This window comes from Rhinolophus sinicus, linkage group LG05 (assembly GCF_036562045.2).
Source record: "Rhinolophus sinicus isolate RSC01 linkage group LG05, ASM3656204v1, whole genome shotgun sequence".
Lineage (NCBI taxonomy): Eukaryota > Metazoa > Chordata > Mammalia > Chiroptera > Rhinolophidae > Rhinolophus > Rhinolophus sinicus.
Genome location: NC_133755.1, coordinates 85,706,818 through 85,724,913, shown reverse-complemented (window position 1 = coordinate 85,724,913; position 18,096 = coordinate 85,706,818). Strand labels below are relative to the sequence as shown.

Sequence of the window (18,096 nt, the reverse complement as noted above, 5' to 3'; positions counted from 1 at the left end):
AGTTATTGTTCAATGGGTAGAGTTTCTGTTTGGGATTATGAAAAAGTTCTGGAATGGATGGTGGTGATAGTTGCACAACACTGTCAACGTACCTAATGGCACTAAGTTGTACACTTAAAAATTATTAAAACAGTAAAGTTTAGGTTCTGTATGTTTTACCACAATAAGAGAAGAAAATCAAATGAAAACAAAAATGCCAGGAGACTGCCAGACGCAAAACACGAGGTCAACAAATGGTAGGTACAGCTGACATCCCATTCTACCCTTCTTACCTGTTCTAAGTAGTGTAGTGACAAGTTGATATACTTGGCCTCTGTTAGCAGCTGGCCCCCTACTCCAGTCTTTGCAACTCGCTCTGAACCAGCCAGGTCAACCAAATGAAGTTTGGCATGTCGGACAGTTGCAGATCCTGGCTCTTTGCTTGATAAATGAATAGTGAAAATGCAGTGGGAACGGGTTGAAGCTTGGTTCATAGGAGTCTACAAAAAAGAAATTTCAAAACAAAAAGAATGTGAACAATGAGAATTTTTGAAGCATATTAACAAATATAAATTTATTATTTCCAATGATGAGACACTTCCCATGAAGCAAATGCTGCGAAATGAAGCAAAAAAATAAACCCTTCCACTGAGATTCTGAAAGTGAATTATTTTCAAAGTATTACACCTTGAATGCTGAGTAAGAGATGTCAATGGGTTAATTCATAAAATCAGAAAAGACTTTGAATGAGGTAAAGCTTGGCTCCTCTTACCAGTATGATAATTTTATTGTATTATATGACCACAATTCACACTTTAACCTTGGCTAGCCATATTGAAAATGCTTAATACAACTATCATGGGAAAAGGGGTGAGAACGGATGCATTGAGAGAATTACACAAGTGTAAACACAATCCATAAACAAGAGTGCCCAGCATTGCTGCTACTACCTAACACTCAATCGGAGGTCCCAGCCAATATAATAAATTGGAAAAAGAAATACAAGGCATATTGGTAGGAAAAGAAGACATTAAAGTATCATTGTATACAGAAAATACGGTGGTCTACATGCAAAATGCAAGCGTATCTACAAACTGTTAAGAACTCAAAAGTTTAGCAGGGTTGCTGGGTGCAAAATCAACCTGAGAAATCAATAAAGTTCTAATAATCGAGCAACAATTAATCAGGAAATATTCATAATGGTAACAGAGATGATGAGATAATACGGGAATAATCTTATAAAAGACGTGCAATTTGTAGGGAAAATGACAAAATTATATTAAAGGATAAAACAGAAAACCTGAATAAATGGTGTGCTAGATTTAAAATACCATTTCATGGATGGGAAAACTCAAAATTAACCTATACATTAATCTCCCTATAATAACCTACATATTCAGTGCAGTTGAAATAAAAATGCTACAGATTTTGTCTGTGGAACAAAACAAATAAATTGATTCTAAAAATCAGATGGAAGAGCAAATATTGAAAAAAAAACCAAAAAAAACTACTATGTGAGAGAAGAAAAGGGAAGGAGGATTTGTCCTGCTGTTTATTAAAGTATATCATAATGCCATAGTAGTTAAAACAGTGAGGTACTGGTGCAAGAACAGATAACTAGATTAGCGAAACATGCTGTGTTCATTAGGAACTCTATACCATTAAGGTGACATCACACCACAATGCAGAAAGAGTGGACTAATTATTAAGAAATGGGGCTGGAATCACTGCCTATTTGTCTTGAAAAATGTAAATTTAGATTGCTTTCCCACACTATACACACAAATAAATTCCAAAATGTATTAAAGACATATGTGTAAAATATCACAACTTTAACAATATAAAAAATATGGTAGCATATTATAGTCAATCCAAGGTAGTAATGGATATTTTATGATAAGACATAAAATACAAAAATGAGTTGATTTAAAGTATTTGTCCAAATAATCCAAAATTAAAGAACTTTTGTGTGATAAAATCTACCACAAAGGTAAAAGACTGGGAGAAGATATTTACAATACATATGGCTGACAAAAGATTAATATTTGAAATAAAGAACTCTCACAAATCACTAAGAAAAAGACAAATGATTCAGAAAAAATAAATGAGCAAAGGATGTGAACAGGCAACCCATAAAGAGGACAACAAAATGGTCAATAAGTACTTGAAAAAAAAAAAAGTTCAAGTACAAATATTCAGGACAAAATAATTAGAGCCATAACGATAAACTATCTCATTCATATCCATCAGACTGGCAAAATTTTCGACATAAAATTTAACAAAAGTGTTTGTAAGGACATAAGGAAATGGGAACTTTTATACACTGCTGGGGGGACTATAAATTAAGAAACTTTTCTGAGAGCAATTTGACAATATGTGGTAAAGTTGCAAATGCCTATAACCCACAACCCAGCAATAGACTAGTAGGTATATTTCCTAGAAAGAAATGTGGGATAAGTATACCAGGAGAGAGAGCAAGACAGAGAGATAGAGAGAGATTAGACATGGATGGAGATGGATATTCACTGAAACACCACTTGGGATAGTAAAAAAAAAAAAAAAAATTGGTGTAAGATATACAACCTAAATGGACATCTCTGATGGAAAAGATGAATAAACTGGGATCAATTCAAACTAGATAAGTTAAAATGAAACAACTTTTGGATAGATGGGCATACATTTCTAAAACAAAGGCTAAGGAAAAATAGCAAGCTAAAGAATGATAAACACCGTGATAGAACTTATACAACTAAAAAAAGTAATACATGGTCTAAAACTATTTGTTCATGGTGCTATAACTTAGGTCACTAAAGAATAAAAATACGGACTGGAAGGATATGGCCAGTTAATGATAATGGTTACCTTTGTGAGGGATAGAAGCAAAAAGTCAACAAGGGGACTTCAACTTTATCTGTAATATCCTATTTCTTTCATTTAAAAATTATCAGAAACAAATTCTGATATCCCAAAACATCGAAAAATGAAAATGATCTAAAAATATTCCAATTGAATAGCCATATGAGTAAATGTGTTCCGATCTCCACTTTTGCAAAATGGGATTTAACCAAAGAAACTCCATATGGATGCATATCTATGCAGATAGGGTAACATACTTGGATGCTATTTCAACCAGAAATTCTGTCTGTAAATTTAAATTCTTGATATACACCATCGGAGACTCATGCCAACTAGCAAAATACACAGATGTCAAAAGACTGGCATAGCTTTGGTGATGATGATGTAGCGAGTGAGTGAAACAGGCTGAAAATTTGACCCATTACTTGTTGCCACAATAACTATACCCAACCGAGCCAGTGTGTGATTTTGCATGCTAAAGTGGATCAGCAAATAACTGCATGTAAAACCGCAAACTCAAATTTAGAACCGAAGTTGAGGTGTTTTGGACGTGACTGTAAGTTATTTGCAGAACTTAAACATGGGTTTCATTTCACTGTTATATTCACACAACAATAAATCCTACAGTACTGTAATGAAAGTCAAATTGACAATCGATATAAACGAAACCCATAGAGACTCTCCCCAACAGCTGTCTTCAACTTCTAAATTGATATACTGGAATCACAGTAAAATGTAGGCCATTAGTGAATAATGTAAGAGTGTACCCATTTCAAAGGAATGTGAGATTTACATCAAATTAAATTGTATTTCTAGAGTCTGTAATTAAAATGCCATAATATGCTGTAGGAGTCCATGCCTACAATTTTGTAACTTCTCATAAATATTTTCTGCATGAAGTAGTAGTGGGTGTCCTCTTAGCTCAAATTTTCTTAAACCTCAGAAAGCATTCTTTATGTGTAGCTGTTTCATTGTGATTGAATGTGTGGGTGTCTGCTCCGTGTTTATTTAAGGACGTCTTTATGTCTCATAGGCATGCCCCTACGTTTGTCCTTTTAAAGGTAAAATTGTATTGAAACATTTCTGAAACTGCCTAAGAACAGATGGCACCATTTAGGCAGATTCATTCAAATTTAAGTGCACATTTTAAACAAATGTGCTCTTGGCACTAGAGACTGTGCCTTTGGAAAAATTCTAGTGATGATTAATCATCCCCAAGCACAGAGCTTTCACATTTCAAAACAGTCTATGGATACAGCTCTGTGTTAGGCAGTACAGAGACTAGAAGGAGAGTAAGATATGGGCCTTGCCCTCAAGTAATTTATAGTCTAGTTTAGGACCTAAAGACAAACCGTGTGGAATGAAGGTCAATGATGAGAAAAAGGCAACTATGTAGTAAAGAAAGTGATGTGCTCTGCATGGAGCATTCTGATCCCCTAGGTGATACCTAGGAATGCTAGCCAGTCACTCAATCCAGAAGCTCTCCACCCTCCCGTCCCCCTCCACCCGTCCCTGGTTTCTAGAGTCAATCACTCTTCTGTTACTTTCTTTTTAACTATTCTGTCTCCTTTTCCTTTATTGGACCCTTTTCTCTCCAGGTCCTAAAATAGACATGCATAAGCTGTGGTCATCATATTTCTTTCCCTTGGGAAACTCTTCTTCTATAGCTCTGATTCTCATTGGCTAGACACTGTAGTGTAGTTTAAAAATTACACACCAAATATCTTAGAATCTGCAATAAACATGGAGGTGCATATATCTGTTCAAATTAGTGTGTTCGTGTTATTCAGATAAGTACCAAGAAGTAGAATTGCTGGGTCATATGGTAGTTCTATTTTTAGTTTTTTTTTTTAGGAAACTCCATACAGTTTTTCATTGTGGCTGCACCAATTTATATTTCCACCAACAGTGCACAGTATTTCCTTTTCTCCACATCCTCACCAACACTTGTTCTTTGTCGTATTGTTGCTAACAGCCATTCTGACGAGTGTGAGGTGATATCTCATCGTGGTTTTGATTTGCACTGTTTATAATAGCCATGGAAGCAACCTAAGTGTCCATCAGAAGACGACTGCATAAAGAAGATGTGATACATATATATAACGGAATACTACTCAGCCATGAAAAGAATGAAATCTTGCCACTTGCAACAACATGGATGGACCTAGAGAATATTATGGTGACTGAAATAAGTCAGAGAAAGACAAATACTGCATGATTTTACTTATATATGGAATCTAAAAAACAAATGATCAAATCAAATGAAACAGAAAGAAACTCATAGATATAGAAAACAAACTGCTGATCGTCAGAGGGAAAGGGAGATGGACAAAAAGGAGGAAGTACAAACTTTCAGTTATTATAAGCTATGGGAATATAATGTACAGCCTAGGGAGTATAGTCAACATCATAATAACTGCATGGTGACAGATGCTTACTAGATTTATTGTAGTGATCACTTAGGAAGGTATATAAATGTTGAACTGCTGTGTTGCACACCTGAAACTAACATAATATATGTCGATTATAATTTTAATTTTTTAAATTAAAGTTTTTTGGGGTGACAGTAAAGTTACATAGATTTCAAGTGTACAGTTCTGTAATATTTCATCTGTATCTCACATTGTGTGTTCACCACCCAGAGTCAGTTCTCTTTCCATCACCATATTTGATCCTGTTTACCGTCTTCTAGAACCCTTCTTCCCACTTACCTTCTGGTAACCACTAAACTATTGTCTATGTCTATGAGTTTTTGTTCCTTCATTTGTCTTGTTCTTTTGTTGTTTTCAGTTTTATATACCACATATCAGTGAAATCATATGGTTCTCTGCTTTTTCTGTCTGACTTATTTAAATTAAGAAAAAGCATTTTAGAATTTGGTACCAAATGACCTGGTTTCAAGTCTGGTTCCATCACTTACCAGTATTGAAATCTTAAGCAAATTTACATGAAGTATTTTGGTTTTCATATCTTTGATGTACCATAATAAAACTTGCTTTGCTGCAAAGAGTTATACTAAATACCAATTCAGTTACTGAGTGTTGAAGTGGTTCATGAACAGTAAAAGGTCCATCACTGTTGATAGTCACTAAATTCAGGTGCCTCCCATATCCTTATTTCCGAACATAATTTCTCCGTACACCAGTTTAGAGCTCAATTGAGCGCAACTGATAATTATCACTAAAATACCTTGCCAGCATCTTGAACCTAATATCCCCCAAAGCAACCTCATCACTTTCCCTCAATCTGTGTCCCATAAATGGACATCCAATCTATTGTATTCCTGTTGAAGTTAGCATCTCTTCTCTCCATCTCCAAATATCCTTCAACTCTCACCTGGGTTATTACATTCTCTTCCTAGTAGTCTCCCCGTATTTATTCTGTCTCCTCCAATTGTTCATCACCTTGCAGAGTACTACTTTTGAGACATATTTGATTTTTTTAACTTTTATTAAATTTATTGGGGTGACATTTTTAGTAAAATTATATCAATTTCAAGTGTACAATTCTATAATACAGCATCTATATATCACATTGTGTGCTCATCACCCAGAATCAGTTCTCCTTCCATCACCATATAGTTGACCCCCTTTTCCCTCTTCTACCTCTCTCCCTCACCCCTTACCCTCTGGTAACCACTAAGCTGTTACCTGTGTCCATGAGTTTTTGTTTGTTTATTGCTTTCAATTTTATTTTTTTTAAATTTAAATTTATTGGGGTGACAATTGTTAGTAAATCCCACATGAGTGAAGTCATATGGTCCTCAACTTTTTCTGTCTGACTTATTTCACTTAACATGATAATCTCAAGATCCATCCATGTTGTCACAAATGGCAGTATTTCATCTTTTCTTATGGCTAAGTACTATTTCATTATAGATATGTACCACATTTTCTATAGCCAATCATCTATTGAAGGACACTTTGGTTGTTTCCATGTCTTGGCCACCATGAATAATGCCACAATGAGCATAAGGGTACATATATCTTTACGGATAAATGTTTTCAGATTGTTTTGGATAGATACCCAGAAGAGGGTTATAGGGTAATTCTATTCTTAATTTTTGGAGGAACCTTTATACTGTTTTCCAGTGGCTGTACCAATTTACATTCCTATCAGCATTAAAAAAGACATATTTTATTATGTTAATCTTACCTATATCCCTTAAGTAAACTGGCATGCTCCCTAAGACTAAATATCTCTAGTTTCTTCAACTGTGGCTTATGTAACTGTTTATCAAACTTTTAAAAATATGGCACTCTCACATTCTGAATTGAATATATTCTTTCAAAAGAAGCCTAACCACAGCAGAGGACACTAGAATCTGGGCAATCTAATGTTGCCAGTAAATAGAACATGAAGTGTTATACCATATTTTCTCCAGTCTTTTACCTAGGCTATGGAATTCCTATGGGAAACACACACACACACACACACACACACACACACACACACACTCACACACACTCACATTTATTTGATGACTGCATTTGATTAGATTTTACCCCAACAGTGCAATCTGTTGAGATAATTCTGGATCTTGATTTTTATTTTTGAATTTTGTGTTATCTATGAATGAAAAAAATCATGTATATTCTGATCCAGACAACGTGTAAGACATTGAGTAGGGCAAAACAACAACATTTCATGAAGACACCCCACTCGCTACTGTTAGGTAATACTTCAGGCATTTTCCAATTGGCTTCAATCTAAGTACTTTCATGTACTTTTAGTTCCTCTTTATGTCCCCGAGGATATGTTGAGAGATTATTAAATAAATTGAATTCACTTGATAGATGTATGAATTTTTATAATCCTATCAGGGAAGTGAATGAAATTAATTTAAGGTAAATCAATGCTGACTCTTTCCTAATTGCTTATTGACCATTATTTAATAATCTCTTTTCAGGTCCTTTTTTAGGGCTTGGTATTAAAAATATTAACCGGTCCTTTTCCAAATATGTTTTCTTTTTTGGAAAGTTGAGAATAGATGACTTTCATTTATGGGGTAAAAGTCTAAAAATGTAGGTTCACTGGGTCCCTTACAGATTCATCATATCTATAGTCTGTGGTCATTGAAAGTTAGTTTTCCTCTTTCTCATCTCCAATATAGCAAAATCTTAACTTCTCACTGAAGGTCCATCTGAAGCTTACCTCCTCTATGAAGGCTCTCTACTTCCTTTTTCCTCTTACCTAGACTCTGAATTCCTTGAGGGTAGGAACTGTGCGCTATTCATCACTGTAATCATAGCATAACATAATAGTGAGCAACAATATTTGTTAAATTGTTGACTCTTGCTCATTTCTACTTTTCTGAAATCTCCATGGCATGCTTTATAATTTCTAAAAAACAAACAAACAAACAAACAAACAAACAAAAACTCCAAATAATTCAGAGACTACATCTGCAAAGTCTTTAAGTGCACAGAATATATAATTTAAGTCTAAAAATCAGAATTATTTGAAATAGCTAGATTGACTCAAATCTTTCTTTCTATCTTGGGCTCCAACTATTCTTTGTGCCTGATTCTGGAACTATTAACCACTGTCCTCTATATCTTCGACTGCCTTTCTCTTGTCTAGAATGTCCTCTTCCTGGTCAAATATTGCCTGATATTTCTTACTGAAAAGTATGCCGTTTTCCTCCTCCCCAAATAAGCTTATTCAAAAGTTATTTATCTTCACGAATTCCCTTGGATTATTCCCAACTGGCCTAATTAGACTTGTGTTCAGAGAGACTCTTTAACACATGTGCAGATAGTAGATCATTACTATCCAAACTCGGGAAAAATCCAAAGAATGGATTGTTCCCAATGGATTTTTAATGTCCATCATTTTAACAACTATGTCTTTGTCATGCGGGGGACCCTGCTCGCTGCGCCATTTGTCGTGCGGGAGACCCTGCTCGCTGCGCCATGTGTCATGCAGGGAGGCCTGCAGGGTCTCTTCTCCCGCTCCCCATACAAGAACGCAGGATATGGTGAGGCCAAAAAGGAACACCCACGGAGCCATAGGTAGGGGAGTCATACCACTTTATTCTCGCTGGCAGCACTATACTCTCACTGGAGGCTGGATACACACTGTCCGCAAACCGCCATCCACGCTTGCCAGCCCAGCCGCCATCTTCTTGCTAGCCCCCATTCTTTCTCTTCTCCCTTCTCTTCCTCCCTCCTCTCCGTAGCCACAGCAGTTATATTAGTGGCCAATGGCTCACTGGTTACAGCTGACGGCCAACTAGCCACAGCTGATGGCCATGCAATCACAGTTGGCCATTTACTACCTGAGCCAGCACCTGTCTATGTGAGGCCGAGAGCCTGGAAACTACTTTCTGGGGCTCCGCCCCACCTCCACCCCTACAGGCTCTCGCCTCACAATCTCTGCGACAAGCGTCTTCCATGAGGGACCTGTGCGAGGAGCCTGGGGGTGAATGCAATATCCTGGACACAGCCAGGCTCTCTGGGCACAGCCAGGGTTTCTCAGGGCACCACCAGTGCTTCTGGGCACGGCCAGACTTCCTGGACTTCTTAGGGTACCACCTGTCTTCCCGGACACAGCCAGGGTTTCTCAGGGCACCACCAGTACTCCTGGGCACTGCCAGACTTCCTGGACTTCTTAGGGTACCACCTGTCTTCCCGGACACAGCCAGGGTTTCTCAGGGCACCACCAGTACTCCTGGGCACAGCCAGACTTCCTGGACTTCTTAGGGTACCACCTGTCTTCCCGGACACAGCCAGGGTTTCTCAGGGCACCACCAGTACTCCTGGGCACAGCCAGACTTCCTGGACTTCTTAGGGTACCACCTGTCTTCCCGGACACAGCCAGGGTTTCTCAGGGCACCACCAGTACTCCTGGGCACAGCCAGACTTCCTGGACTTCTTAGGGTACCACTAGTTTCCCCGGGCACAGCTAGGATTTCTCAGGGCACTGCCACTCTCTCTGGGAACAGCCACACTTCCTGGACACAGCCAGGGCTTCTCAGGGCACCACCACTCTCTGTGGGCACAGCCACACTTCCTGGACTCAGCCAGGGCTTCTCAGGGCACCGCCACTCTCTGTGGGCACAGCCACACTTCCTGGACACAGCCAGGGCTTTCAGGGCTCTACTACTCTCTCTGGGAACAGCCCGACTTCCTGGGCACAGCCAGGGTATCTTCAGGGCTCTACTACTCTCTCTGGGAACCTTTATACTGTTTTCCAGTGGCTGTACCAATTTACATTCCTATCAGCATTAAAAAAGACATATTTTATTATGTTAATCTTACCTATCTCCCTTAAGTAAACTGGCATGCTCCCTAAGACTAAATATCTCTAGTTTCTTCAACTGTGGCTTATGTAACTGTTTATTAAACTTTTAAAAATATGGCACTCTCACATTCTGAATTGAATATATTCTTTCAAAAGAAGCCTAACCACAGCAGAGGACACTAGAATCTGGGCAATCTAATGTTGCCAGTAAATAGAACATGAAGTGTTATACCATATTTTCTCCAGTCTTTTACCTAGGCTATGGAATTCCTATGGGAAACACACACACACACACACACACACACACACACACTCACACACACTCACATTTATTTGATGACTGCATTTGATTAGATTTTACCCCAACAGTGCAATCTGTTGAGATAATTCTGGATCTTGATTTTTATTTTTGAATTTTGTGTTATCTATGAATGAAAAAAATCGTGTATATTCTGATCCAGACAACGTGTAAGACATTGAGTAGGGCAAAACAACAACATTTCATGAAGACACCCCACTCGCTACTGTTAGGTAATACTTCAGGCATTTTCCAATTGGCTTCAATCTAAGTACTTTCATGTACTTTTAGTTCCTCTTTATGTCCCCGAGGATATGTTGAGAGATTATTAAATAAACTGAATTCACTTGATAGATGTATGAATTTTTATAATCCTATCAGGGAAGTGAATGAAATTAATTTAAGGTAAATCAATGCTGACTCTTTCCTAATTGCTTATTGACCATTATTTAATAATCTCTTTTCAGGTCCTTTTTTAGGGCTTGGTATTAAAAATATTAACCGGTCCTTTTCCAAATATGTTTTCTTGTTTGGAAAGTTGAGAATAGATGACTTTCATTTATGGGGTAAAAGTCTAAAAATGTAGGTTCACTGGGTCCCTTACAGATTCATCATATCTATAGTCTGTGGTCATTGAAAGTTAGTTTTCCTCTTTCTCATCTCCAATATAGCAAAATCTTACTTCTCACTGAAGGTCCATCTGAAGCTTACCTCCTCTATGAAGGCTCTCTACTTCCGTTTTCCTCTTACCTAGACTCTGAACTCCTTGAGGGTAGGAACTATGCGCTATTCATCACTGTAATCATAGCATAACATAATAGTGCTCAACAATATTTGTTAAATTGTTGACTCCTGCTCATTTCTAGTTTTCTGAAATCTCCATGGCATGCTTTATAATTTCTAAAAAAATAAAAATAAAAATAAAAATCTCCAAATAATTCAGAGACTATATCGGCAAAGTCTTTAAGTGCACAGAATATATAATTCGAGTCTAAAATCAGAATTATTTGAAATAGCTAGATTGACTCAAATCTTTCTTCTTATCTGGGGCTCCAACTATTCTTTGTGTCTGATTCTAGAACTGTTAACCACTGTCCTCTATATCTTCGACTGCCTTTCTCTTGTCTAGAATGTCCTCTTCCTGGTCAAATATTGCCTGATATTTCTTACTGAAAAGTATGCCGTTTTCCTCCTCCCCAAATAAGCTTATTCAAAATTTATTTATCTTCACGAATTCCCTTGGATTATTCCCAACTGGCCTAATTAGACTTGTGTTCAGAGAGACCCTTTAACACATGTGCAGATAGTAGATCATTACTATCCAAACTCGGGAAAAATCCAAAGAATGGATTGTTCCCAATGGATTTTTAATGTCCATCATTTTAACAACTATGTCTTTGTAATGGACAATTTGCTACAGTTGGTAGTGAAGTGTGATGGTGCAATCCACTGGACTACAAATGAGTGTTTGGTGGCCAGCTCATTTTGTGCAATGTAAAGAGCAGTGACCCTGTCAGACAATGGTGGCTTCGGACTTTCTATATAGAAGGGGCTTGGTGCAGCAGTGTGGTTGTGGAGTGGTGCTCGAAGTGGCTTTTGCAGAGCACTTCACATAATATAGCACTGAATTGAGGAAACACCACATGCCCGTATGGAAGGAAGGCTCCTTCTCCCACAGCTCCAAGCTATTTATTGGTACTGCTGGGCTACCACTCTTAGAAGCTATTTCATCTGGTAAAAAATCTCAAGTTTCACTGGACAAAAATCATTTTCTACAGACCAGGAAATACGCCTAGCCTAAAAGAGAAATTTGAAAAGAAACAATGTAACAATAAGAATCATGTAAGACTGATAAACATTTTCTAAAGGCTATTTATTCATCTTCCCTTTTGGGTTCTGCAGACGTACAACAACCAATCCTAATATTCTACAATTTTGTTACGCATATTCTTATTGGCAGATCCACAAGGATTCCTTGTAAATTAAAATTTTCACTTTTAAAAATTATTTCATGATGCTGTATGTGTGTGTGCCGCCATTTTCAAGACTGAAAATTTTGATTTTAGGGGTAAGAAATGATATGTGAAATATGGTTTTTGTGTTTTGATAATATACTATTGTTTTTTGTAACATTAATTTTTTTCTACTTTTAATCTCATATGTTTTCAATCACTTCAAAAATGATTATAGTTAATACAGCCTTCAATGATTTAAAACTACCTCTTTATATTACATATAAGATTTTCTAGGATCCTTTGAATACTTGATTATTTCTTGCCATATCTTTAACTTATATTCCATTTTTATGTACCAAAATCTTTTTTCTATCACTCCGCTATTCTGGAATGAAATATCTCAACAAGAATTTCCACTAATCTAGAACAGGTTAGGTGAACATAATCTCTCTTAGACTGAACTCGAGTATATCATGTATATGGCTCGAAACTCTTTAAAGGAAACCAATTAAGACCAAGAACAGCAGCCAAAGAATCCAGAATTCAGCTTTCCACTCCAATTCCCCGTTTGATAATACTCTCTAACCTAGATTTAAAAACACTCTCTAACCTAGACATCCTAATTGATCTGTATCTCTGGTCATTTGCTGCAGCTATACGTGAACCAAAGACTGAAAATATGAACCTCCATGTGTTTTCTAGGCTAATATCCTAGCCTTTCAGGTTATAACTCACCCTCAGTTAAGGATTACCTACCCCCAATGGATAAATAATTCCTTATCTAGTTCTTCCCACAGTAAATGAGTTGGATTAGGAGGCCCACCATGGTTTTAACGTACTCCAGCTCAGCCTGGATAAATGGGCCTGACCAAATGTGATGGTTTAACACGTGACCCTATAAACACCTGCTTTGATTTTCTTGAGGTTGTTTCAAAACATAGTTCCTAGCAGCAAAATATCCCCCGTTAGATAACCCTGCATTGAAAGTAATGATCCTACGTTGCTCCTTTTCCTTTCTGGTATTTCTCTTTATATGGTCATTTTTAGAAAATTAATCAAAATCATTTTTCCTACTTGCAGGATTTCTAGGTCCAGCAAATTGTCAAAGTAGTTCTGTAAAAGAGAAAAATAGACTAGGCACATCAATTTTGTTTAAAATTTAAAAAGCAAGCTTTGGAGCAATCTGGAACATATAATAAAGATGTTCTAGCAATTATGATTCACCTTTCTGATAAGAATATCGCACCATGTTTTATTATAGATCCCTCCTAACAAGTCTGGGAACAATTTGATGGATTTTTTATTTTCACATCCTCAAAGATTTATTAGCTGATTTAATAATTTTAGGAAAACTGAATGTCAGAATTAGTGATGGCTCTTCTTCTGTTGACGCCAGAATTCAGAAGATTGCTTCCCTATGTGTCATTTTTCCAGGATTTGGCAAATCAAAGTCAAACACATTTATATAAAAATCAAGGTATGCTAAAAGCAGCACATATGGCAAATTAAGAAAGAATTTTACTTGTATCTTTAATCAGAGCTATGTTCAATTATCATCCCTGTTCCATCACTTCTGAGCTGGATCTCATCATATCATCATCAGGGTACAGATTTGGTCTCTGAACAATGGAAAGTATATAACCACAAATGCCCCCCCCCCAATTTAACTTGACTTAGAACAATCATAGCTAAGTTTAGTCCTCAATGGTAGCAAGTAACTCATCTTTGTTGTCTATCTAGCATATCTACTTTTCTTCTTTTAATTGAGTTTACCTTTTTTTTCTGTTCCTTTTAAAATTTAGTATAGCTTAACAATTTACAAGTCTGACCATCCATATAACTGAAACAATAATATTTCAGGGCTAAAAAGTCTAATGATCCTCTCAAGAATTGTAGCAGTTCATTTAAACTATCCTTAAGGGAACCCCCGTCCCCCTTTTTTACTCTCCTGTATATAGACAACTAGGAACAGATAGTGCTAACACACAATAAGAACTCAAATATACATTTTTTAAAAATTGTATTCTTACAAAGGAAATTTATCCTGTCAAAGTGATTGTGATAGCTCTCAATGTGATCTTTGAGACTGGACATCAACATCAAGGACAGATACGGGTTTGAGGACACTGTCACTCACAGCAGAGATGCTGAAGGAACAAATCTAGAAGCGCAGAGTCTAGTATTAGGTAGACTGCTTCCCTCCATTTTATAGTCCAATAATATTTTCTCCCCATTTTGAAAATTCCAGTTTTCTCTATGGCCACAAAGGTCTCTTAACTGTTGTAAGTGACAAGACTCCAAATGGCATACCCAAAACATGATTAGATTACTTGTTGAAGGTTTTTGGTGGCTGATAAGACCTGTCTCCTATCTCCTGTCTCAATTATAGCTTGAAACCAATACAGGGACTAGATATACAAGTCAGTCTGCCAAAAATTGAAAATAACTATCAGCAAGAAATGCTACAAGAATAGCTTCTGTGCTTAAAATCACAGCCAAAATTGACTTCCTGCCAGTTTCTTCCATATGTATTCCTGATTTGTAAGATGAGCCAACAGCAATTGATCCGAGTTATCTAAGTTTCTTACAGAAATGGTTTTACTCAGGGGCTAATCACAGGCCTCTTTGCCGTCTGATCCATTCCTTCCCTTTCCTCCACTTTGCTCTACATCACAGAGATGCTGAGTCCTAAAGGCAGCATTTTCCTGAGACTCCTTTTAGCTGGCATCCAACTGGGAAGATCAGAAGAGGGAGAAATACTCTGGCTCTTCCCTCTCTCACACCCTCCAATCTCCTGCCAGTGCCCCCTATTAGCTGAGACCCGCCTATAAATTGTAGTGGCTTCCTCTAGTTGGTACCCTCTGAGTTGCACCACTGACCTGTCTGGCGTCCTAGATTCTTCCATCACCCATGAAACAAAACTATCTACATTGACTTTCTTGTTTCAAATGCAGAGTGGTTTGTTTTCCTGGTTGGATCCTGACTGATCAGACTAAATTAAATGCACTACATTTAATATAATGTTCACAGACTGACAGAAGTATTACACAAGACTGACAGAAGTATGACGTTTTTGTATTACTTTCAAAGTTACAGGCAAGGCATTGTGCATTTTGTCTATCCTTAAGGGAACCCCCTTAAGGTACTTTAAACAAATATACATATATATTACCTACATTCAATATCTATACTCTTGCTCTGAACAATGAAAATTATATAACTTAAAATGCCTAAATGTTTTTGTTGTTTTGACTTGTCTGCTTTAAGAACCATAGCTAAATTTTGTCCTTAATGGCAATAATTAACTTATTCTAGTTATTTATCATATTCATCTATCTTCTTTTAAATTGAGTTTACCTTTTAAAAAAATCCATCTTTCACATTTTTTGTCCATTTTTTAATATTGTAACTTGTTTCAAACCAATTTGAAAAATAGATGAGAGATAACATCATAAAAATGGGGCATGAGGTGCCCCATTTTTCCTGAAATCTCCCCTGGAATTTACAACAAATGGAACAGCTATAACTCCACAAAGGACTCCCTGCACAGCAGACAGGCAAGACTAAGAGGCACACTACTGAAATCATCTAAAGGTGGGCAAATCGCACTAGCAGGGGAGGAGGGAAGGGAGAAGTGCGGAGAAAGGGCACCACGGGCACAGGACGCAGACCTAGCTCAGTGCTCCGAGCTCACTGCATCCTGGAACTACCGCAGCTGCGGGAGAGGGAAGAACTCGGACTGCTAGGGCTCTGCTTATGGCCCACAGGGCTGAGGGGACAGCATATAACACGGCTGAACCCAACGCTCACGGCACAGACCTCGGAGCAAAGACTGAGGGAAGAAGGCTGAAAACAGTGGTTTAAGCCCTCACTGCAGAGCAGAGAATGGAAGCCTTAGACACTGAGACTAGCCGACCCCTCCCTAACCCCCCAGAGCTCGCCCCACCCCCAACTGCCCAGTACTAGAAGAGGAACAGTAGCAGTGTCAGATCAAAAGAACAGAACATTTGCTGTTCTGAGAACTGTGGTCTGCAGACACAGACTTGTAGCCCAACTAGTTCTGGTAAAGGGCAGGAAGCCATGGAAGCAGGACTGGCTGTGGTGGGGGTAGCCGCCATTTCTTTGGGCCACCTCTCACAACCCACCCTGTCCCCATCCCCAACTATCTGGGCAGAGCTGCTGAAACACATGGGCTCTGAATCTGGTGCAGGAAGAGCTTTGGAACTTCAGAAGCTCTCCACATCTCCCCATGAAGGCGGCACCCAGACGAACTGTTCACAGAGGAGAAGCCCTCCTTCCAGGGAATCCCCCATTGCATGAGAAGCTGGAATAATGCGAGAAAATACAACACTACAGTGAGAGAGAGAGAGAATAAAAGACTGCAGTCAAAAAGAAAATAAAACATTCTACCAAAACCTACTGGAAAACAAAAGAAAGACCTCTTTCTATCAACCTGTTGCAGAAGCCACTCCTGTAGATGTCTAGGAAGAGAAATAATAAATCATTAATAGCCATGAATAACCACGGTAACAAGAAAACTCAAAAAGAAAATGAAAAGTCTCCAGAAAATGGACTTAAAGATACGGAAATATGTGACTTAAATGACAGAGAATTCAAGATTGCAGTTCTGAAAAAACTCAATGAGATGCAAGAAAACACAGACAGGCAGTTTAATGAACTCAGAAACACAATCAAAGAACAAAATGAACATTTTACCAAAGAGATTGAAATTTTAAAAAAGAACCAAACAAAATTTCTGGAAATTAAGAACTCAATAAAAGAAGGAATGAAATAGCCAGCTTAGGTAGTAAAGTTGACCAGATGGAGGACAGAATCAGTGACATCGAAGATAGAAATCTGGAAATAACACAGATGGAAGAAGAAAGGTACCTGAGACTTAGAAGAAATGAGACAACTCTACAAGAACTTTCTGACTTTATTAGAAAGAGCAATATAAGAATAATGGGCATACCAGAAGGAGAAGAAAGAGAGAAGGGAACAGAGAGTATATTCAAATAAATAGTCAACGAAAACTTCCCAAATGTGTGGAAAGAACTGGATCCTCGAATCCAAGAAGCAAATAGAACACCTAATTACCTCAATCCCAACAGGCCTTCTCCAAGGCACATTGTGTTGAAGCTGTCAAAAATTAATGACAAAGAAAGAATCCTCAAGGCAGCCAGGGAAAAGAAGACGGTAACTTACAAAGGAAAGCCCATTAGATTATCATCAGATTTTTCAGCAGAAACTCTACAATCCAGGAGGGAGTGGAATCAAATATTCAAACTATTGAAAGAGAGAAATTATGAGACCAGTATAATATATCCAGCAAAGATATCCTTTAGATATGAAGGAGGAATAAAGACCTTTCCCGACATACAGAAGCTGAGGGGATTTTCTAATACACGACCTGCACTATAAGAAATACTAAAGGAGGCTATTCGACCACCATCAACAGGGACAATTTGTGGCAACTAACACATAAAAAGGGGGAGAATAAAGGCCTGAACCGGAATATGGGAATGGAGAAAGTAAGTGTGCTGAAGAAAATGGAATACTCTAAATATCAAACTTTCTTTTACAGAAACTTAAGGTAACCACTCAATAAAATCCAGAACTGAAATATATACTGTAATAAAAGAAGAAACAGAGGGAAAAGTCATAGAATACCACCACACAGAAATAACAGACAACAACAAAAATGCAAAGAAACAATGGAGACACAGCCTTACCAGAAAACTAAAGATAGAATGATAGGAAATC

The 18,096-nt window shown here is 37.7% G+C and overlaps 1 protein-coding gene across 2 annotated transcripts in view; it reads right to left on the bottom strand.

The window, feature by feature from the left end:
- Positions 1-18,096, bottom strand: part of KIF6 (kinesin family member 6) — a 408,069-nt gene that overhangs the window by 270,837 nt on the left and 119,136 nt on the right. For both annotated transcript variants that reach the window (XM_074332873.1, XM_074332874.1), the window contains one exon: positions 273-479. In XM_074332873.1, the coding sequence (XP_074188974.1) occupies positions 273-479 (207 nt within the window). The remainder of the gene's footprint in view (positions 1-272; positions 480-18,096) is intronic.